At 50.7% G+C, this 23,681-nt stretch overlaps 1 protein-coding gene across 1 annotated transcript in view; it reads left to right on the top strand.

Moving 5' to 3' along the window:
* NTRK3 (neurotrophic receptor tyrosine kinase 3) overlaps nucleotides 1–23,681 on the top strand; it is a 371,594-nt gene that overhangs the window by 134,995 nt on the left and 212,918 nt on the right. Inside the window, exons 11-12 of the mRNA XM_021680526.1 lie at nucleotides 237–298; nucleotides 1,136–1,238. Of these exons, the coding sequence (XP_021536201.1) occupies nucleotides 237–298; nucleotides 1,136–1,238 (165 nt within the window). The remainder of the gene's footprint in view (nucleotides 1–236; nucleotides 299–1,135; nucleotides 1,239–23,681) is intronic.

Raw genomic sequence — 23,681 nt, 5'->3', positions numbered from 1 at the left:
ATTTGCTCTGGAATGGGGGCAGGGGGCTGGCAGGGAGGGTCCTTTATTCCCTGTGGAGCCCCTGTCAGCACCAGCCAGGTGACTGGTTGGGGACCTGGTCTCTGGGGACCCCTGCAAAGCCAGGGTATGTTCTCCAGCAGGAGCTCCTGAGGGGGGCCTGGGAGTCAGGTGGGGACTGTGGCTGAGCCTCTCATGGCTGGTAAGCTAACCACCCTCCTGGTCTGGTTGGATTTCAGTTTACGACGTGAGTCCCACACCCATCACTGTGACCCACAAACCGGAGGAAGACACTTTTGGGGTAAGTCATTCCCGGATCAAGGGGAAGGTGTTTACTGACTTTGTTTTAGGAGCTAACTTTCCGGAATTTTATCTTACTTGGAACCCTAACATATGCAGCAGAAAAAAAAAAAACTGTGATGAATGACCTCCTTTCAGGTGGTTGAAACCTTCCTTGTTTGATGAGAATAAGTCATTGTTTGAGGAAGTCTTTGAGGATCTGCTCCAGGCCCTAGGGTTTGGAAGAGAACCGTTTGAAAACTCCCATTCTGTTAGGAGCCTGGCTGGGCCTGATTCGAAGGGAATGCTAACCACACAAGCCTTTTACAAAAGTCAGAGTTGCTCAGAGCATCCCCTTGGGTGGGTTTTTCAAGTCCCTCCCCCCACCCTCCCCTGCCTGACTCAGAGCCAGAGATTTCCCTGAGGAGGAGAGCAAAGGGTTTTTTTTTGTTTTTTTTTTTTTTGTAAGACTCCAGATCTCCTAGAACCTTCTGGATGATATTCTGTAAAGAATGTCAATGTGAAGGCGCAGAGGTTTTTTTTTTTTTTTTGCTAATGAAAACAACAAACAGTAGACAGAGACATCTTAGGCCTGCCCTTGCGTTGCTTATGATGGATGGCCCGCAGATGAGAGGCTGAGCCACGGAACGTTCTCTCAACCAGTTGGGGAATTAATTTTCTTGTAATGTTCTGAAGGTCTCATGAGTTACTTCTGCTGAGGAATTGACTCAGTGGTGAAATTTGGAATGGGCTGCAGCGGATCCCTCGATAGGACTACTTCCGTTTGGGCACGTGTGACTTCCCTGGCATGAGGGTTTTCGGTGACTCTTCTCAACTATCTGCTCTCGGCCCCTCCCAGGTGTCCATAGCGGTGGGACTTGCTGCTTTTGCCTGCGTCCTGTTGGTGGTTCTCTTTATCATGATCAACAAGTATGGTCGACGGTCCAAATTTGGAATGAAGGGTAAGGTGGGATTTTCATTTGCAAGGGTCTCCTGGGTGTGTGTGGGGGGTGGGGGATAGGGTTCCTGTTGATCAAAAGACTCTGTTTTATTCTCCCTTTGCTCTCCACGGGGGCCTCCGCTGGTAGGCTGAAGGCGTCCTGGTGGAGACTCCTGTCTGAACCTTGTTGTTGGTAGTGATGGTTTAGAGGCAGTGTTGGTGTCTGCAGGGGCCAGGCCGGGGTCTGCCTGGGGTTTTGCCCTGAGTGCGGGAAGCATCATAGAGTGGGGCTGCTTGCTGCAAGACGGTAGTTTGTGAAGGAAGTTGGTGAGAAAAAGGACTCCTTGTTTGAGTAGCTTAGTTTCCCTCTGCAGCCTCCCTTGGAGTTGTGATGCGAAGGTATTAGCGAGCTAGATGTCAGGTGGTGGATCCCGGTGTTGGGACGTTGCCCACACGATTGCATTTCAGCACGCAGCTCTACGCAGGGTCCCAGAGCGGATGCCAAGAGCAACACGATTGCTAAATCTGCTGGCCGGCTTCCACAATGCCCAGTCCTCAGCCCCCTTTACGGCTGGGGTAGGCTGTGGGACAAGGCTTCCCACCAAGGCTCGGGTTAGGGGAGTGGCACCAAAGGGGTTAACATGGTGAATTAGCATCCATCTGCCTGGTCTCAGGGATGGATCTGACCAGATGGCTCCAGGGACGCTGGGTACCAGTTCTCAAACAGAAACTGGAATTTCAAGACCTGCTCCCCTCTGGGGTTTCCATTTATGGCTGGTGTTCAATGGGAGGTGGGTAGGGAAGGATGAGGAAAGGTTCTACAAGCTGTCTGGTTGCTGAGTGAGGATCTAGGTTGGAGTTTTCTGGTGAGAGTACGGGACCCAGAAGGATGAATTTCTACAGCTTCTACACATGAACTGGGATCTGTGGGGAGAGTCCTGGCCTTGGGACTCAGGGACTGAAGGAGGGCACGTGAATGAGATCCACGGGGACGGTGGCCCTCTGAACTTAAGCAAATGTTTGGGTGTATGTGGCGGTGGGGTGAGGGGTGGTTTGGAACCGAACTAGTCCACTCCTTCTGTTATATTCTCAAAATATTCTGTGACTCCCCTAAAAGTTTAGAAGGAAGGACAGAAGGGTAGAAAACAGAAGGGCAGGCCGCCTGGCTTCTCAGAAGCTGCCTACCTCTCTATACCCTCTTTCTGTTCTTGCTTTAGCTGAACGAGTCAGAGCAAGGCAAGCCAGGTTTCTGTGAATCCTATGAAATATTTTGACCCAGAGAAATACTTGTGCAAGCAAATTATAGAGAGGGGATGGAAGTTTGGCCTGAAGCCCCATGACTTAAACAAGACCAGACCACTGTGAGGCACCTCGATCGGAGATGTTTTATCTGCCAGTATTCCCCTGTGCCAAGCAGGACTCCCACGGGGTTCGAAGATGAATCCCACTGGGTGAGCCCCAAGCCTAATCCCTGGGCCTGTGGCTTCGGGGACTGGCCCGATTGCTGGTGTAAAGTTTCAGACCATGGGTGGAACCCTCTGACTCTAGCTATTCCTTCTTCCACCTGAGAAAGCATGAGGGCCTCAGCCAAGGGGGACAATGGGGCATTGCTGAGACCAGCTGAGGCCCTGTGACACGCTTGGCAGCACTGTGAGAGCAGATTTTTCCTATTAATTGTCATCTGGTTTCTGGAACAGTGTGTCCCCGTGTCGGATGGATTAGGCAGCATCCAGGGCGGTGCCTTCCCCTCAGCTGTCCTCAGAGCCTCTCCGAGCCCCTGCTCTCCTCTCCCGGGGTTGAACTGCCTCCTTGGCCCTGGATGGCCCAGGAGGACATGTCCCACGAGGCGGCAGGGAAGTGTCCCCTCCTCTAGACCCGGGAGCCTGAAGAAGGGAGGCTGCCCTTCGAGGCCAGATGTGGAGGTGTGTCCAAGGCTGAAGCTCCCTGTCTCTGCTCTTTGTTACCCCCGATCCCCTGTGCTTGGGCCTCATCCTAGGATGAGTAAGCAAGTGCCCCAGGCTGCATACACCCCCCTCCCACCCCCAATCCTTTGTTGCCAGTCGGGCATCCCAGTGCAGGAAAGAGTGAAGCCCCTGGACTCTGACTCCGGCGAACCTCCATGCCTTCTTATCCAGCCCATCCTCAGCTTTGAATGTTCAGATCTGGGTCACACTCTGCCATGCCACTTAACTGTTCTTTGCTTTTAGCGGACTTACTCCACCCTCGCAGCCTCTCCTTCTTCCCTGGGTTGCTGTATTGAGATGTGTGTGGAACTGGCATATAAAAGGGGCCCCATGGTTGTACTTCTCCCCTTCTTTTCTTCACGTATAAGCCTCTCCCGGCTCCTTTCATTGTCCTTCTACGAAGGGCTGCCCTCCCAAGACTCACTCATACCCTCCTTTGCTGCACACAGTGTTTAGTCAGGATGCTTTGATTCTGCACTAATCCCAGTGCCTTGTCATTACTTTGCACACACATCATCTGTCTGTCCTGCTAGACCAGGAGCGACTTGGCAGAAACCACAGATCACTAAGCCCAGTGTGCCTGAAACTTTGCACGGTGTTTGACAAATGCTCGTTGAACTTCAGATGGATGACTATATGTATAATCATAAAAAAAAAAAGCACAGCTTGTGAATCAGTAACAGGCTAGTAAGGGCTATTTTGGCAACATGAGGTGTCTGGGCAGTGGGAGGTAGAGTGGGAATGATGAGGGGAACTCATAAATAATATCCAGCGTCCACATCTGAGGGCCCCGAACACAGTGTGTGGACGGGGAGGGATTGTTAAGATGAATTTTACTTTCTCCTGACAAATTAGAAAAAGACAAAAATACAAAGGTTGGTGTAACAAATACTCCTATTCCCACCACTCAGAATAAGCAACTTTTACAGTTTTGTTTTTATATTTGCATCTGATGTTTTATTCCTAGAATACAGGGATGAAACTGCTGATAAAACTAAAAATGCTTTAACTGTCACCTCCATTTCCCAGAGACCGCCACCAGCCTGGGCTCCGAGTGTGTCCCTCAGTTCACTGTTTTTGTCTCTCTCCTTGGTCTCTACCTCTCTTTCTCTGTCGTCTCTGCACAACCGCCCTCCCCCTTTGGCTGTCACCTAGCCAAACTCACACCCTGTGGGCTGCCTCCACCCCATGGCGATGCTGTTGGCCAGGTCTGGTAACCAGTTCATTTTTATACTTCTTTTCTTTTCTTTTTTTTTTTTTTTAAGATTTTCCATTTGTTTATTTGGATTGCGTACAAGTGGGGTGGAGGGGCAGAGGGAGAGGGAGAAGCAGACTCCCCGCTGAGTAGGGAGCCTATATAAGGCTTAGAGCTCCATCCCAGGACCCTGGGATCATTACCTGAGCTGAAGGCAGATGCTTAATGGACTGAGCCACCCAGGCGCCCCGTTTTTATACTTCTGTGTGTATGTATACATATACATGTATATTTTGTTTTTTTTGTTTGTTTGTTTATTCTTTACAGGTCACAAATTGCCTTCCTAGACCTCTAGAAAACAATCATAAGTATATATATCTCTTATATTGATCTTATTAATAAATTTTATTTGGACAAGATAACTTGTGCCATCACCGTTTTTAACCAGTGTGACTAAAGACCACAACACTCCCAAGAGTGGTCACACATGGTATGCGATACGTACAGATAACGTACGTTCGGTATATGAAAAACTATACACGTGGGTATGTGTGCATTTATTTGACAGAGAGAGAGACGAGGAGAGAGGGAACACAAGCAGGGGGAGTGGGAGAGGGAGAAGCAGGCTCCCCGCAGAGCAGGGAGCCCGATGCGGGGCTCGATCCCAGGACCCTGGGATCATGACCTGAGCCGAAGGCAGATGCTTAACGACTGAGCCACCCAGGCGCCCCTGTATGTGTGCATTTATGTATATGTGGGTATGTGTGCATTTACAAGATGCATTACTTTGTGTGTGTTTAACTGATGCACGTGTTCATACTCTTAGTATCCTTTTGCGTCTTGCTTTATTGACCTGTCAGGTGTCAGACGTCTCTCCATATTGGCGTGTGTAGGCATTCTAATGGACACGTAGTTTACGGGAGATGAAGATACTAGACTTTACAGAAATAAGTAGAGGAAGCGTCGTCCCAGACTCCTCTGTACTTCCGTCACCTGCCGTCAGCCGATCACAGTTGGCCTGAGGAGTGGTGACACCAGCAGGGAAGTGCATGTCTTGGAATCACAAAGGTTTTGAAGTGGAGCCGAGCCAGGGCGGTGGGGGTTTCTTGGGGCTGTGGCTGAAGCCCAGGGTCTTACTTAGAACAGCAGGGGTGATCCTCAAAGTGTCTAGTGTGGTTCAGTGTGGGAACTGACTTTCAGAACTGAAGCCAGCCCCCCTGCAGGAGCTGGGGGACCTGGAGGCTCTCTGCTGTGCTGGGCTTTATTTTTAAAGATTTTTTTTTATTATGTATTTATTCATGAGAGACAGAGAGAGAGAGGGAGAAGCAGGCTCCCAAGGAGCAGGGAGCCCGATGCGGGCGGGACTCGATCCCAGGACTCCGGGATCATGACCTGAGCCGAAGGCAGACGCCCAACCGTCTGAGCCACCCAGGCGCCCTGTGCTGGGCTTTAACTCTTGGATTGCTGGATGGGGGGGTGGGGGGGGCGTGTAGGACAGGAGCGATTTACTGGGAGGTACAGAAATATAGACAGATATTTCAGTATTTTATTTTATTATGTTTTTAAAGATTTTGTTTATTTATTTGGGAGAGAGAGAGGGGGAGGGGGCAAGGGGAGGGGAAGAAGCAGGCTCCCCACTGAGCAGGGAGCCAGATGCAGGGCTGGATCCCAGGACCCCTGGCCCCCCCCATCATGATCTGAGCAGAAGGCAGACAGACACACGCTTAAACCCATTGAGCCACCCAGGCACCCCAGACATTTCAGTGTTCAGTGTTTTTAACAACTAATGTGCTAGTGCATCCTGGGCCTGGAAGCGATGTGGTTCAGAGTTTGTACCAAGCTCTCCCTCACAAAATATTTTTATTTATTTATTTATTTATTTATTTTTTAAAGATTTTATTTATTTATTTGAAAGAGAGAGACACAGCGAGAGAGGAAACACAAGCAGGGGGAGTGGGAGAGGGAGAAGCAGGCTTCCCGCGGAGCAGGGAGCCCGATGCAGGGCTGGATCCCAGGACCCCGGGATCACGACCCGAGCCGAAGGCAGTCACTCAACCGACTGAGCCACCCAGGTGCCCCCAAAATATTTTTAAGTGGGACATGAGAAGACCATAGTAGCGATCCAGCAGGGGCTTTGGGACATCTGTATGTACCGATCAAGAAGCCGTTGTGAGAAAAGGAGGCGTCATGCTCTGGATTCTCGGTCTGGTGAGGCCGCATTGGGTTAGGACTCCCCGCTCACAGCCTCAGCCCCTTTCAGGGCCAGCGAGCCACCTAACTCCTTGGCCTTGGCTGCCCTACGGTGAACGGCCCCGGGGTGCCTGCCATCTTCATTTCACATGGCTGTTAAAAAAAAAAAAAGCCAGGTCAATGATGCGGGAGTGTCTTTAAATAATAAAACATGTCCCATAGTTTTCATATCAGGTATCATAGTTATTTAACAGAGAAAGAAGTGTACGTGTGGGTTTTCGCAACCTGTGAGGAGAGTGTATGTTCTTTGGTCTCTGATCTTGTGACAACCTCCTAAGTATACTTCCTTTTTTTTTTTTCTAAAGATTTTATTTATTTATTTGAGAGAAAGAGAAAGAGAGAGAGAGAGAGCACATGAGAAGGGGGAGGGTCAGAGGGAGAAGCAGACTCCCCGCTGAGCAGAGAGCTCAATGCGGGACTCGATCCCGGGACTCCAGGATCATGACCTGAGCCGAAGGCAGTCGCTTAACCAACTGAGCCACCCAGGTGCCCCTATACTTCCCGATCAGGGATGCAGTGGTGGTGTCCTTCATGCTTCTTGGCTTCCTTTTCTCCCACGAAGGAGACAGAGTGTTGGTTTCTTGGAGCTGAAATAGACCTTAGGCTTCTTAGGCGAATGTCCCTGTTGTACAGAGAAGGGGACAGACCAGAGAAGTACAGTAGCATGCCCTAGCACACAGCAGGGCAGCACTGGCCCTGCTTCCCCAGGACGTGCCGTGCACGGGAGCCAGGGAGGGCTGCAGGACGAATATAATCAAGCCAGTTCTTCCCATGCTGTCCGCCTCCGATGGGGCTTTCAGCAATGCCTCTTCTTAATCTACTTTTCTCAAGCCTGGGCTCACCTGGCTTGGGGGGTGGAGCGGGGGAGATGGGAGCTGAGCTGGGGTGGGGGCTGCTTCCCTGGCTAAGGAGACTTCCTTCATTTCTTTCTGGGCACCGTGGAGACCGCACAGCAGGGCAGCGAAGTGAAAGGCTGGGGAGGAGGTAGTCAAGACCTACAGCGAGGGCTTCTGGTAGTACGTTGAGTGCTTCATCAGCCCTCGCTGGCTTTTTATCCTAATGGTCGGACACGTGCTGGTGCCTCTGATGGGCCTGTGGATGGGCACTCCAGGACTGTTCCATTGTGAATTAGCATCCGTTAATAGGTACTTAAAGTAAAGTGGTTGCCTATTTGATTATGATTGGGGGTTATTAACATTCTTTCCATAAACAGATGGTAACTGTCCTTGGAGTGGGTTGTAGAATCCTGCCAGAGCCTTGATTTGGAGGGGCTGGCTCCTTCAAAACCTGTCGTGGACTGCTGCCCATATGCAGACCTTGTTCTCCCTCTGGTTAGCCTGTTGGTTAAGGGGGATGGTTGGACTTGGGAAGGAGTCCTTTCTGGGCTCCCTCCTAACCTTGTGGCATCAGATCAAGAAAGGTTTCTTCCAGCTGGAATGGAGATGGCGCTGGGAGGGATCTTGGACTCCTAAAGTTTGATGCTCTAACCTCTAATGAGGCATCCTTTCTTCCTCAGCTGGGATGGAGGGACCGTGCGTCCCTCGGTGTGAGCGCGCTGTCAGGATGGATGCAAAGAGGGTGGTATGGAGATAGCAGACTTCTGAGACGATTGGAAGGTGATGCGGAGCACCCTAATAGGAGCACACTCTTAATGCCATTTCTAGGGTAGCTCCTTTCGCCCTGAGAAAGAGACTTGTCCGATCTCTCCGTGACTGAGTCAGAAGCCAAGAGCCGTGCAGCGCAGGAGTGAAACCGGGCGAAGGACTTGGGTTTCCTGACTTCCTCAGATACATTCATTTTTCCTTCTTGCTTGTTTTTCTTTCTTCTTTTTCCATTCTCTCCTCTGAATTGAGGTTGTTCAAGGGAGGACGGTACCTCTGACCCTTTCAGTGGCCTCTGCTAGGGATTCCTGGCAAGGGACTCCTGGTGGACAGTGGCTCTTTGAACATAACTCTGAGAGTAGTTTCTGGATTCATATCCTATATTGTTAGCCTAGGTCCTTGTCGTCTCTGAACAAACGTTTCATGCCCTTCCTCTCCTTTTGAGCTCCTTGACAGACCCTCCTACCCCCACGAACACTCCCAGCATTTGTTCAAGTCCTAGTTAAACAGGTTGGGTGTGTAGCCTACCCACAGGCAGGACGTGAAGTAATTGAAGCCAGGAGCCTTCTGCTTCTCTTCCTCTGCTTGGACTTCATTGCGAGTTTCTGGCTGCAGATGAAGTCTCGCCCCACTTGGTGACTGAGTTCTAGAATGCGGTGCCCAGAGCTCTGAGAAGAAGGCTGGAAGGCAGTGTGAGTTTTTCTAGCATGCCTTTGCGGGCCTGTCTTTTTGGGGGCTTTGCAGTGTGCAGCGAGCGGTTCTAGAAGCCCCCGCACCATCACCATTGGCCGTCTTCAGGCTACGCGGCTCCTCCATTCCTCTCTCAGAGCTCTAGGAAACCAGCTGTTGTCCAGTGCCGAGTCTCGTATGTAAAAGGAAGTCCCTGGAAATAGAGTCTGCTACAGAACGTTTCTTCTCTGTGGTTACCTGCTAGCTGGCTGTTCTTGGCAGACCCCGGCGTCCTGTTCTGTAGGGCCGAGGATGGCCAATGTGTTTGGCTCCATAGCCAAAGTGATCGCCTCGCTGACTCATTTGACTTTGGCAGCAAAATGCAGTTCTTACTAATCCAGGGGGTTCGAGCTGGTTGCCACAGGGTTAATTAACATCCTTCGACATCTCAGGGTAGAAGTTCTCAACCTTTTGTTCCCAGATGACACACGTTGACAGTTGATAGACGCCTTACACACTCCTGTAGGTGTAACCAGGCTGTTGGACAAGTATTGGCCCTCCCAGTAACTTCACACCTAAGGAAACTATATCAGGATATGAGTTTGCAAAAGGGATTTTTAAAACTGGGAATAAAATCGAGTCTGTACTAATTTTTACTCTTAAAAAAAATTCACGAACTTTCAGTATTTTATTATTCCTCTAAAGTTCTGGTGACATACTTCTCACTGATCCAGATGTCCTACTGGATCACGGTACCAGGATGGAAACCGAGGTGGGTGGGGGCCTGCCAGCCTGGACTTGCTCCCAGTGTTCCTTGCCCAGCGTGGTTTTGCCCCTGCAAAGTCAAGTTGCAGAAGCCACTCCAGCAGAGGCCCTCATGTCCTTACAGCACGTCCTTTCCATCTCTGCAACTTCTCCTGTAACGTCCTGCTTTGACTTGTCCAGAGGCAGAGTGACTGTGGGAAAGAGCAAGTGAGAAACTTCCCCGTGGCTGCAGTGCCTGAGCCCTGTGTTCACGCAGCCTGTTCTCCCGTGAACTGCAGAAGGCTTTGGGATGTCCACAAGAGCAGCCCTCCAAACCACAGGCGACAAAGCAAAGAGAGCAGAACAACGGTTGATCAGGAAACACGCTTTCGGATAAGGGGAGAAAAGCCACACATCGAGAACACTAACAAACCAGCCAGCCGCTGCAGATCCACGGCCACAGCTCCTTCTCACCTCTCTGCCCTTCGTGCTGCGCACGCATCATGCAGGATGAGCGGCACGGGGTGATGGAGAGATGTGCTGCAGGAGAAGGAATCATCCAGCTGGGGCTCAACCACCAGGTGTGGTTACCACCTGCTCCCATCTCAAGCTTCCAGAGGGAAGGACGAAGAACTTCGGGTTGCTCTCTTCGTGGGTCTTTCACACAGACGGTTAATGACGCGCTCTTTTTCTCCCTCCCACAATACCCTAGTACGTTTACTGTAGAGAGAGGTTTGCCAGGTCACTCTGGTACAAGGCCCTTTATGCTCTTCTCTTGTATTAACTCCGCTTCCACCAGCCAGAGAAGGATTTGCTGACATCCTTATACTGGCCTCCCTGGCTTCCCCGCCCCACTCCAAGGAGTGGCTCCCTAATTGGTGGGACCCAGTGCAAGATGTTCAAAAAGTATTAGAATTTCAGAATAGCTGCAGTAGAGCTTTATACCCCAAGTGTGGGGCTCTCTTGAGCGTGGAGCCGGGGTGCAGGCCCTTGGAGTCAGCTCTGCTCCCCAAATACAGGCCCTAGCGACTTGATCTTTCCCTGAATGGTCTTGAACGAAACCTGTTTCTATGCATCCTTTTTTCAGAGAGGCTGGGATTTGGGGTAAAGACAAGAACATTAGCTGATTTGTCACTTCTAATCATAGCAGGGAAAGGGGACAGGAGGTATTGAACATATACTGAGTACTTACTATGTGCCAGGTGTCTAAGAGATCTTATAGTAGTCTTCATACGTAGCTATTCTCCCCATTCTAAAGATGAGAAAGCTGCTCAGACTGGTGGGATTGCCCAAGGTCATGTGACTGGTAAGTAGGAAAACGAGGTTTTCAATGAGGTCCCTTCAATCAGCAGTTCTCAATCTTAGCTGCACATTCCAATCACCTAGTGAAATGATATAACTCCCTCAGCCCAGGCTGCACCCCAGACCCATTAAATCAGAATCTGGAGGTGAACCCCAGGCACAGGCCTGCTTTCTTCGACTCCTTGGGTGATTTCAGCCATGCGGTCAAGGTTGAGAAGCAGTGGTGTCCCCAATCCGCCATGCAGCCACCTAGCTTCCCCTCGCTGCCAGGTCTGTGTGGGGTCTGCAGACACCAGTCAATCTGATCACTCAGGAGCTTGTTAAACCGGCAGATGCTGGGGATTCACCCTCACACCCAGTGGGTCAGACCTGGAGTGAAGTGGGGGACAAGCAGTCTCTCTGGGGGACTCTGAGGCTCACTGAAGTTTAGGAACCAGTGTCTTGGACTTGTAGAGAAAGGAGGGATGATAACATGGCGAGTGCTTCTCAGACTTCCAGGTGAAAATGAACCATGGGGGAGGCCAGGGAATCCTGTGAAAATGCAGATTCTGATTGCACTGCGCGGAGAAGGGCTGAGAGTCAGCATTTCTAAGAAGCTTCCAGAGGCTGCTGCTTTGTTGCCCACACTTCCAGTTACAAGGGTCCCAGCCACTGGGGAAAAGCTCAGGCCTGTGACCTGGGGCTTAGGTCACATCTCTGCTTTCCATTCTTCCTGTGGGCTGTTAGCAATGTTGGCCCGCCTCCGAGGCTTACTGGAATAATAACGGGATCACAAGAGTACAGAACACAACCTTGACAGGCACACTGCATTTTACTGTGTTTGTTGCACACTGAAGGTTGGCGCCAACCTCACGTCAGGCAAATCTGTCAGTGCCTTTTTTTCCAGTGGCATCTGCCCACTTGGTGTCTCTGTGTCCCATTTTGGTAATTCTCGGAATATTTTGAACTTTTTCATGGTGATCTGTGTTTTGGTGATCTGTGATCAGCGATGACAACTCACTGAAAACTCAGAGGATGGTTAGCATTTTTTAGCAATGAAGTATTTTTTTAATTTAGGTATGTACATTATTTTCTTAGAAATCATGCTCTTGTGTGCTTAATACACGACGCTGTGGTGTAAGCATAACTTCTATCTGCACTGAGGGGCCAAAACATTCATTTGACTCCCTTTATTGCCATTTGTGCATCGTTGTGATGGTCTGGAACTGAACCGGCGGGTCTCTGAGGGACGCCTGGACTTCTAAGGCATTTTAGTTCTACCCTCTTTGGGTAAAGAAGCTTCTCGTATTTCCTAGGGCAGCTTCTGTAGTGGCTTCCTCGGCTCAAGCCAAACTGTCACCTCCTTCCATACCAAGGCACTTGTAAGTAAGGCCTGATGCCTCGTCCGTTTATCTCTGTGACAAGTGTGAGGTCAGTTAACACTGACATCCCCCTTGAAGAGAGCTGTGGGCAAGGCCCCCGAGAGGCCAGCAGTCAGTTGGCAGGCTGGCAGTCCCAGCCCAGAGTTCCTCTCCTCTTCTGGAACCTTCTGTGTCCTGTTTGCTCTTCTGCCACGGCTGGTCCTTGAGGATGGTGCTGGGGGCTATAGGAATCTGGAGAAGCTTGGACTGGCAGGCTCTGGGCTGGATCAGGGGGAGGAGGCCTCATGGGTTGAGTTGGTGGCCGCCCAGGCTGCGTGCTGGCCTCAGATGGGCTGCAGGAGGCTGGAACTGCCTTCTCCTCAGTCCTGCTGCTTCTGGGGTCCATGTTTGCACAGGATGCTTGCCCTGCCCTCCGATTTACCGTGGAACAAGAGTTGCGTATAGTTGGCCAAAGACTGGAGCAGTTTTTGTTTTTTTGTTTTGTTTTTTTGTACCAGTCCCAGAAATGCCAGGCCTGTCTACCTGACAGGCATCCTGAATTCGAAGGGGCCTCTGTGCGGTGGCCATGCAGACCTGTTCCAGGCAGGGGAGAACACCAGCGTCTGTCCGGCTGCCAGCAGGGCCTGACACGGAGCCCTGAGGAGGGCGCCTGAATGGTTCTGGAAACTGCTTTTCAAAGTGAATCCTTCCAAATAAATGCGCTTCGGTGCATTGGCCTGGGACCAGTGGAGGGGGTGCCGAGGGGTGCCCAATTGTTGGCTCGGCCTCTAGGAAAAGCAGGCAGGATTTGAGCACTATTATTAGCTGTTACGTGTGGAAGTGGCTCCCAACAGCACCAGTCCCCGCCCCGGCTTGCTTTGCTGGGGGGAAAATGCCTGCCTGATGGGGCTGTGTGTGGGGCTTGCGGACTTCTCAGGAGAAGCAGTAGCAGAAAGGGGGGGCCATATAAGAGAATGGGCAAACGGATGCACACGTTTGCTGTTGCCGAGCGTGTGGATTGCGGCAGCCTTTCTGGAAGGTGGCTTGGCATTTTCATTACAAGGCTCAAATCATGGGAAGCCCATGTCCTCGTAACTCCCCTTCTGAGACATTAACCTGAAGGTAATAATCACAAATGGCTGCTCATATTTATGTGTATGGATGTTCATCCCTCTGCAACGGACACAGTCAACTTGATGAAGTCAGAATTGTTTAAATATCTGATGATAAATGGCTAGCGAAGCACATATGATGTAATTCATTGCAGGGATTAAGAATGACATTTTTCCAAAGTACATTTTTACAACTTTTAAAAAAATATTTTCTTTATTCATGAGAAACTGAGAGAGAGAGAGATGCTGAGAGAGAGAGGCACGGGGAGAAGCAGGTTCCCCTTGGAGCAGGGAGCCTGATGCGGGACCCGATCCCAGGACCCTGGGATCATGACCTGAGCCGAAGGCAGATGCTAAATCGACTGAGCCACCCAGCACCCCAGATTTTTACTATTTCTGAAAGGATATACGTGCAAATAGTAAGAAAGCCCGATAGCATAGAAGATAGCTTAGTGATAAGTGTCTGTCTCTGCCTGCTTTTCTGTTCCTGGGGTCACCACTATCTGAGGTTCTTGCATATCCTTCTAGAGACCTGTCAGTCCTGTCTAAGGATAGATGTTTCCCCACTGCTCTTACACGGACGTCAGCTTATATTCACACTGTTCTGCGCTATGTTATTTTTGCCGACAATCTATCCTTGAGATCATTCCCTATCAGCTCACAGAGATCTACTGCATTCTTTTCTTTTTTTCCAGCTTTATTGAGTTATAATTGATATATAACACTGTGTAAGTTTCAAGGTATACAGTGTGATCATTTGATACATGAATATATTTACTGTGTTCTTTTTTTACAGTTTCATATTTTAAAAATGATACTTTAAAGCAATATTTATTGACATGTGAAAATGTTCACACCTTATTTCCGAGTAAAGGCTGCAAGCAGTTTCTGTTGGTTTTTTTCCTAAAATGAAGGGAAAGTATTTTCACATCTATACCTAGGAAAAATACTAGGACCTTATCGACAGATCAGAATGGAAACAGTGGTCATGTTGGGGTGGTGGGATTACGGATGCTTTTTTTATTTCATCCTCTGTGATTTTTGTTTTCTTTGGGTTCCAAGTTTTTTGCCTTGAACCTTAAAACAAAGCAGGAAGCTGCTGGGGTGGCAGGCTGCACTCCTTTATTGGGTGCAGAGTGCTGCCTCACTCCCTGCCGAGGCTCCATCTGCTCCTTCAAGGGGGTAACCTGGGCCCTGGTGTCACTTAGGATTACTGACTGCACAGACCAAGGGCTCCTTCCAATGGGTTCTCAGGCCACTTGTATCAGAATCATTGATGGTGGTGGGGACTGATTATAATGCAGTTTCCTGAGCCACATCTCCTAAATCCAGTATTCTGGTGGTAGGCTCTAGGAAGCCGTATTCTTAAAACAACAACAACAACAAAAACAAAACAAAACAAAAAACACCCTCAGTGACTATGGTGCTCATTAATGTTTGGGAGACTTTGGTATAGTCAGAAATTGGCAAACTTTTTCATAAAACCCAAATAGTAAGTATTTTAGAGTTTGCTGGCCATCTGGTTTCTGTTGCAATCACTCAACTCTGCTATAGTAGCAGGAAAACAGTCCTAGACAACATGTAAATGAGTGGGCTTGGCTGTGTTCCAATAAAACTTTATTTACAAAAAGGGGCAACAGACCAGATGTGGCCCACAGGCCATAGTTTCAGACCCTTGATGTAGATGGATGTAGTACCTTAAGAAATTAATCAGAAGATGGGAGAGCTTTCCAAGAGCTCTTTATAGTTGAAGAAGCAGGTCATATTATAAATAGTGACCATTAGTAAAATGCTTTTTATATGCCAGGCACTTTTCATAGGGGAAACTTAAAATAACACGACACAGTAGCTATTATTGGTGTTACCCTGACAAGGCAGTTGAAGAGATGAACTGATTAGCCTGAGATCACATAGTGATGGCAGGTCTGCCTGAACGCAACAGCCGAGGTAGAAGGTTGTAGTGTGACAGTCCTCTTTCTCTCTAGGCTTTGAAAGAATAATTTCTAAGTCTGTTCCCTGGACATCAGGTGTCCCCACGTCCCTCCAAGTTCCCAAGCTAAGGAAGAATAGCCACAGCCGTGCCCTTGGTGGGTACAAGTCCTGGGATTCCTCTGCACCTCACAGTTGCCTTAGCTGAGTGGGGTCCTGAGCCATCTTGGGGTCTCCAGCCCTGTGGGCATCAGGAGACTTTCTTGTGGCCCTCCTCTGATGACTGCTCAAGGCTCCAGGTGGCCAACGTTCACCCCACTTGGAGCCCATGGAGATGGGCTGGTACCCAACACATCTGAGGCAGGTCTGAGCAAGAGTGACAGGGTCTGCTGTCTGGGATATTTCTTCCCTCCTCGCATCCCCCCACCCCAGCCTGCCTGAGCCTCAGCCACCTGGCTGGCTCACAGGGAAGCAAAAGTCCCCTGCGTCAGGCTCTGAGGCTGGTAGTTCAGCCGGATAGCTTTGCCAGGCAGCAGTATGCGTGGGTCAGCACCCACTGAGAGTACCAATCGCTACCAGTTTCTGAGAGCCTAGCTGGCCTAGAGATGCTGGGTTCATTACATAAAATCTTGACAGCTTGGCTTACTCACTGAGGAAACTGTGATCATTTACATAAAACAGAAACCAGAGCCTAGAATCCAGTACCCAGAGCAGACTAACTGCTCAACCAAACAGCAGCTAATTATACAGTCATTGTCATTATTCTGACAGTCAGCAGTCCTCTGGGGTTGATGTCATCATCCCAGTTTCTACCGACGAGAAAGCTGGGATTCCGGCAGCCCTGGTGGGGTCATCAGGTCTGTCGAACTCCAAAGCTGTGTCCTCTTAGTCAGTGTTGTGCATTTTACTCCAGGGCTGGTGGGAGCCATGGTGGGTCCCAGCCTAAGAAGCTGCAGAAAGCCCGGGACAGATGGGTCTTTACTTCCCTCCATCATCTGGGAGCCTCCTGCCTCCTCACAAACCAGTGGCAAACTCCCCAAGCGAACATTGGGTACTTGCCTCTTACCAGTTAATAAGCCGCTTATCCTGCCTCAGGTAGACACCCGACTGCAGGTTAATGGGGCCCTTTGTGGCACCAGTCCTGGCCCTTTAATCCCTGCCCCCACACCTTCCCGCTCCCTCTTTCTCATCTTCTCCAAGTGCACAGTACCTCCTGGAAACAGCATGGTGCACTCTGGCAGTAACCCCGTTTCTAGATTCCACCTGAGGGCTTGGCTCAGGTTCAGAGATATGGCCGAGCCAGGTAAAAAGCTGCAGCCTTGGCCGACGTACCCCCAACCATGCTCCGGGGTGACCCCCTGCCCCCATCATTTGTATGTCCGTGAACTGCCCTGTGAGCCAGGGATGTAAGGGTCCTTCATTCTTTCTCTCCCCTGCCAGTCCCCACCCCGCCGCCCTTGCCCGCTCTGATACAACCCCAGTCCTTCTGGAAGCTGTCCCCCTCTGTCTTTGCACGCTGCCATCCATCTGCTCCAGCACCCCCCCACCCCCCCGTGGCCTTGGCCCTTCTGCATCGTCCCCCCACCCCAATGTGGTTCCACCACAGTCCTCCTGTGTGGTGGAAAGTTGTGTGTGTCTTGTTCTGTGCTCCAGAAATTTCGGGCTCCAGAAATTGCTGGCCTCTGCCTCAGATGGTCCCCATGGCACAGCTTCCCGGGGTCCCGGCTCCTCCTTTCTGTTCAGCTCAGCCTTCACTCCTGAGGAGGCCTGCCCTGGCCACCCAGAGCTGGGAAGGGGGCGCGGCAGGGGTGCCCTCGTGACTGGGCTTTATAGCACCATTCACCTTCCTTCTGTAGCATCTTGCCCAGTTATCGAAGGAGGGTTTGGTGAATGCTTGCGTCTCCCAGCCAACTGACCATGTCGGGCTTGCTCACACAGCGTTATTAATGCAGGGGGGTGCACAGAAGTCCTCTGACCACCTTGGGCTCTGCACCCAAAGGGCTGGAACCTGGAGCTCCTCCCCGGACCCCCAGCACCCCCAGTTTTGTTACTACTACGATGGGACATGTGATCTGGGATATTTCTTTTGATGCCTGTTGATTTGCCAATAAGATAGAGATGGGCATATTCTCCACGAGCTAACAGCTCTTCCCATGCATGGCTTCCTTCCCCTCTACCCCCATGGTGGCCCCCAGACAGGAAGACACTAGGATGGAACTCCTTTCCCTGAGATCACCCCGTGTTTACGGCCCTCTGTCTCCCTCAGCGTCTCTTCCTTTACCCATGGCCTGTGCAGACTTGGGCCACTTGTGTGGCTTATTCTTGTGTTCACGCCACTACAATTTCTTCCTTAGCCTTCTCCCAGTGCTCATTACAGCTTCGAGTCAGACGGGCCGGGGGTCGAGTCCTGGGGCAGCCGCTTGGGAGCTATGACACTTACCGTGACTTATTAACTGTTCTGAGCTTCCATTTCCCCAGCGGACAGATAAAAAGGGGAATCTTCGTGATGCAGGGTGGATGAGAATTAAGTGAAATTATGTATATAAAGCAATTTGCTTAGTCCCTGGCCATGTAGTAATCACTCAATTAAGGTAGCAAGGGGAGAAATACCCTGACTTCCACTGCATTCAGATAAGCTGTGTGTAATCCACAGGTCTTTCGGTGGCTGAGATTTGCAGCCTTGGTCCCATTTTAGAATCACCTGGGGGTCTCTTAAAAATCCCAGTGGCCAGGTTGCTCTCCCGACCAGTCAGAGTCTCAGTGGCCCTCCCCAGCCTCCTTCCGACAGAGCACAAACCCTTTGGGACATTCAGAGATGGGAGGGATTGAAGACGAGGCAGAGAAAGCTCTTCTCTATTGGGCCCCCACTATGTGTCAGGCACCGTGCCTGGCTCTTTCTCTACGTGTTCTCATTTTATTTTCACTGTGAACTTGTGACACATGAATTATTGTCCCTGTTTCTTCTATGACCTTCAGGAAAGATGTGTGACTTGCTTCATGTCAGGCATTGGCTGGCTTAAGGATGAAAGGCGAAGAGGGGAGGGTGGGGCTGGGGTACTGTTCTTCTGTTCTGGTCCCCCTGCCCCCTCCTGCGTGTGCATTCCTTCCTGGAGGTGGCTGGCTGAGCCCCTGGTTTTCACCCCCTTCAGGCTGGGGGCCGGCTGCCGCACCTGTCCACCTGCAGTGTTTAATGACCCGGCCCGCTTGCGCTCATCGGGGCCCTCACCAGTCACCTGCCACCTGTTCTTCCATGTGTGGTTGGCCGTGCTGTTTGCTTAATGGGGAGATTTAAGTGCCTCACAAAGGCTCCCAGTGGATGAGGGGAGAAGCATTCGCTGACGAAATGGGAGCTTTGTTGTTGTTTTGTTTTTTATTGCCATTCATTTCCAGGCTTTCTGTCGGGTTGGGGAAAAGTGAGGGGTGGGATGGGCATAGACAGGGAGGGGCTCCTTCTTGCTTCAGGTGGGTCAGAGGGGGATTTCTGGAGTTCAGAGCATCTAAAACTTTACTGTGCATGTACAACACTCAGGAATCTTGTTAAAATGCAGATTCTGACATGATAGGTCCGAGGTAGGCCCTTAGAGTCTGCAGTTCTCAGAAGCTTCCGGGTGAGGCTGATCCCATTGGTCTACCAGCCGCACTTGGCTTAGCAAGCCTCGAGCTTTGGATGAGGGACATCCATGTGTATGTTCTGACCCCTGCAATTTCTGTTTGGGGAAGTGTCCTGGAATGGTTCAGAAATCTGGGCATTAGCTCTGGCCGTGCTCTGATTTATCTTTGGGCATCTTACGAGCTTCACTTTGTCCTCCATAATAGGATTTAAATTAAGTGGCTTTCAAGGTCCCTTCTGGTTGTACCGTTCTGCAATTCTGTCGGTTGGGTTGGAGTAGGAGAACAGGGTGGATCAGACGGAGCGTGGAATAGGGAAGGTGGAGAAGAGCATCCGCTGTAGAAATCAGTGTTTCCTCTGAGATCACCAGGCCTGAGTCATGAAGGGTCAGAGGTTGAGGGAGATAGGCCGTGAACTTTCTTTTTTTTTTAATGTATATTTATTTGAGAGAGAGAGCGAGAGAAGCAGGGAGGAGGGACAGAGGGAGAGGCAGACTCCCTGCTGAGCAGGGATCCCGATGTGGGACTCGATCCCAGGACCCTGAGATCATGACCTGAGCCGGAGGCAGACTGAGCCACCCAAGCGTCCCCGTGAGCTTTCTTTGTGCTGTGGGTAGGCTGAGCCCAGGGTAGGCTGAACTGGCAGGTAGGCACGGTAGCTCTTACTTTCTAACTCATACTTGGCTTCGCTGAATGGCAGGAGCATGTCTGGGGACATCTTGCATTCTGCAGGTCCCATGGAAGATCTTTTCTCTGTGGGAGGCACAAGTTTAGACACGGGGGGATGCAGAGCTGCACACGTTTTTGTCCTTAACGGGCACAGAATGTAAGAGATGTATATCTTACAGAACCTGGAGTCTGGCCACTTTTTTCTGATTGGAATCCCTATGTCTGATCTGTCAGTCCCTCTATCAGCTGGGGGGCTGTTGCCACCAGTGGGGATCTCTTCCCATGGGGTGCTCTGGTATTCTCCTGATGCCATGATAGCTGGCCCCTTGAGCCTACACCTCCTTGCCCACCACCACATCTCTAGGATGGCACTTTCTCTCTCCACTGGTCTGTTCTTGGGGTGCTCCCCAGTCGCTTGCCCCTCCCAACCATGTTGATCCGTTGGATCCCCAGGTTCTGACCCCTTCCAGTCTGGCCTCTTCCACTGCCACCTGGGACTCAGTCATGAGTCCGGTCTCAGGTTAGGTGATATTTTCATTTCACCAGTTCTTGTAGAAGTTTTTGCACACAGTAGGCTTTGTCCATCCTACCCAACTGGACACATCCATCTGCAAGTGGATGGACTTGGGCTCCTGTCCCCGCGATTGCTCTTGGCAGACGTGGGATGGGCCGTGGTTGGGCCAGGGAGGCCAGAGAGGGCTTTTGGAGCAGGTTATGGTCTCCTCCCGGCTTTCCCTAGGGAGCCTGTGATGCTTTCGGAGAGTTCTGGTGCGGGTGGGGCCACTGCCATCGCCTCAGTAGCTCTTCTGGACCAACGAAGGGTCTGGAAACTGGGGACCTTTATTTAGTTTTTGTATTTTATATACTTCTTTTTTTTTTAATTCTTATGTTAATCCCCATACATTACATCATTAGTTTTAGATGTAGTGTTCCGTGATTCATTGTTTGTGCATAACACCCAGTGCTCCATGCAGAATGTGCCCTCCTCAATACCCATCATCAGACTAACCCATCCTCCCACCCCCCTCCCCTCTAGAACCCTCAGTTTGTTTTTCAGAGTCCATCGTCTCTCATGGTTCGTCTACCCCTCCGATTTCCCCCGCTTCATTCTTCCCCTCCCGCTACCTTCTTCTTCCTCTTTTTTTTTTTCTTAACATATATTGCATTATTTGTTTCAGAGGTACAGATCTGAGATTCAACAGTCTTGCACAATTCACAGCACTTACCAGACCACATACTCTCCCCAGTGTCTATCACCCAGACACCCCATCCCTCCCACCCCACCCCCCCACTCCAGCAACCCTCAGTTTGTTTCCTGCGATTAAGAATTATACTTATTTTTATAAAAGGAGTGTAACTACATCATAGAAGCTCTCGAAATTACTGAAGAAGAGTCAGCAGTAATCCCATTCTTCAGTAATTATCAGTGTTAGCCTAACGCATGTGAATGCGCGGATGTGAAAACACACATACGGGCACACACAGATCAGTCTGTACCTGAGTATCTAGATCCACATACATACGTGACACATATATTTAAATGAAAATCATCTTGAACAGTCCATACAGTTCTTGACCTTTCTTTCCCACTCAGCAGTGTTTCCTAAAACATCTTTCCATGCCGTTCACGGGGCCCATCTCTTTAGCTTTCCACAACTCCGCAAAGCTTATTTCTCTTCCTTGCTTTCTTCTTTTCACGTTGCTTGTATATTATACCATTTCATTTGGTTAATTCAGAATTTAATCCATTTGCTCTGAGGCTACATGGCAAGGGGGCCAAGGGTGTATTTCTAAAATGCGAATGAGCGTAAGAAAGACCCGGGCCCTGCTCCTCTGCGTCTCCACTCCTCTCAGCTCCCTCCGTGCATGCTGTTCGGCTTGGCTTTGTTCAGGAAGCATCAGGTATAGAGAGGCTTGGTAGAAGCCAACTTAACCTTCTGTCTGCGGCAGCCATGGCCACGCATCAATCAGCAATTATGGATCACCCACTGCGGGGCATTTCAAAGGCCTTGAGGGTCCGGCTCCTCCATGAGCAGAAACCAGTGTGGAAGCTGGGACGGGCTCCAGTGAAATATGTAATCTGAACAGCAGAATCCTTAATCGTATGCGCATGCAGGTCACCCTTGAACAAGGCAGGTTTGAACTGAGCTAGTCCACTCACATGCGTATGGTTCTCGGTGCTGTTAGCGTGTTTTCTCTTCCTTACGATTTTTTTTTTTGAAGATTTTTTTATTTATTTGAGAGAGAGAGCGCATAAGCAGGGGGGTAGGGAGGAGCAGAGGGAGAAGGAGAAGCAGACTCCTTGCTGAGCAGGGAGCCCGACGCGGGGCTCCATCCCAGGACCCTGAGATCATGACCTGAGCCGAAGGCAGACGCTTAACTGGCCTCATGAGCCACCCAGGGGCCCCCTTTCCTTATGATTTTCTTAATAACGTTTTCTTTTCTTTGGCTTACGTCATTGTGAGACTATACATACAAAATATGTGTTAATCGACTGCTTATATAATCGGTAAGAATGCTAGTCAACAGTAGGTTATTGGTAGTTAAGTTTTGGGGGAGTCAGAGGTTGTGAGTGGATTTTCACCTGTGTGGGGGCCGGCGCCCCAACCCTGGCATTATTCAAGGGGCAGCTGTACGCACACCAGCAAATGCTGGTAGAGGGAGATGGGCAGCGGGAGGCACTGACAGGGGCACATGCTGTGGCCTAAGACGGGAGCCGGAGTCGTAGACTTGGCGCTTTGGTCTTGGGCCAGTCACCTAGACTCTCGGCCCTTCAGTTGTCCTCGTTTGCAGATGTGAAAGAATCGTGCCGGCTTGAGAGGAGTTTCGAGAGCATCCACTGGGGTCACCTGTGGGGAGCACTCAGTGCAGTGACTCACACATGGTCTGTGCTCAGAAGGCGGCCCCTGGCATTTTTTAGGGATCTCATAGGTGGGAGAAAGGCAGTGCCTCCCCGGGTGTGTGTCTGCTCGCGCATTTCCACTCCTGACGTCCCTTCCTTTTGATGAACTTAGACTCTTTTACAAAGTTATTTTTATTCCACCTCGGTGGGAGGCACAGGGGAAAGATACAGCCGTGCTCTCATTCTATAGAAAGAGAAGTTCAGACCCTGGGAAGCAGTGGTGCGTCAGGGCTGGTGGAAAGAGCATCACACCTGGGATAAGGAGGGGCAGGTTCCCCTCCGGCCTCCGCTGCAGAATGGCTGTGTGGCCTGGGGCCGTCTCTGCTCTCTCTGACCCTCCGTTTCCATGATTCCATGATTCCATGATGTAGGATGAGCCAACTGGTTGGGCCACCTCCTGAGCCCAGCCCTCTGTGGCTCAAAGGCGCAGTCAGAGGCCCCTCCTGGAATATTCCGCTCATCCTGGGTGGACATTCCTGAGATGTCAGTGCAGACGGTCATGCCAGCGCTCACGAGCACCTGGGAGAGCCACAGCCGTGGCCTGGACTTGGCAATGTTGAGTGTGCGGTGGGGGAGCCACGGCGATAATCCTGTCCGCGGCCTCACCAGAACGCGCGTTCTCTCTCTCAGTGTAGCTCAGCTTGAATTATTGAGGATGATCCTTCCCAGTCATTTGGGAAGGTGAATGAAGCTTTAGTCATTGGAGCCCCTTGCACAGTCTTGTCTTGGCTCGCGTCTGTTGAGATGTCCACCCACAAAGAGTGCCCTGGGCTCGCCACCAAGTCAGCTGAGAAGTAGCCGGGTTCCAGCAGGCTGTGTGGTTGCTACCCTCTGCGGACGCAGAGCAAGGCCACGCGCCTGGAGCAGAAAAGGGCACGAGAGCAGACAACGGACACCTCGGTTCTGGCCTCGAGCCCCTCCTGGTGGCCGACATGTCCCCTGTGTTCTCCTTTCCCCTCCCTGCCAAGGCCCAGGAGCTGTTTAGGAATACCTTATCCTCCGTGACGCAGCCAGTTGCTTTCCTTGAGCTCGCTGCACAGAGCTGGCCTTGGGAATGATGAGATGACCGGGTGAAGCAGGGGTGCAGGCTGAGGTAGGGCTGGAAGAGGGCGGCGAGCTCACATACACACACACACACACAACAGACACACAACACACACAACAGACACACACAACACA

Source organism: Neomonachus schauinslandi, chromosome 9 (genome assembly GCF_002201575.2).
Source record: "Neomonachus schauinslandi chromosome 9, ASM220157v2, whole genome shotgun sequence".
Classification (NCBI taxonomy): domain Eukaryota; kingdom Metazoa; phylum Chordata; class Mammalia; order Carnivora; family Phocidae; genus Neomonachus; species Neomonachus schauinslandi.
This window is presented reverse-complemented; position numbering and strand designations above follow the sequence as displayed.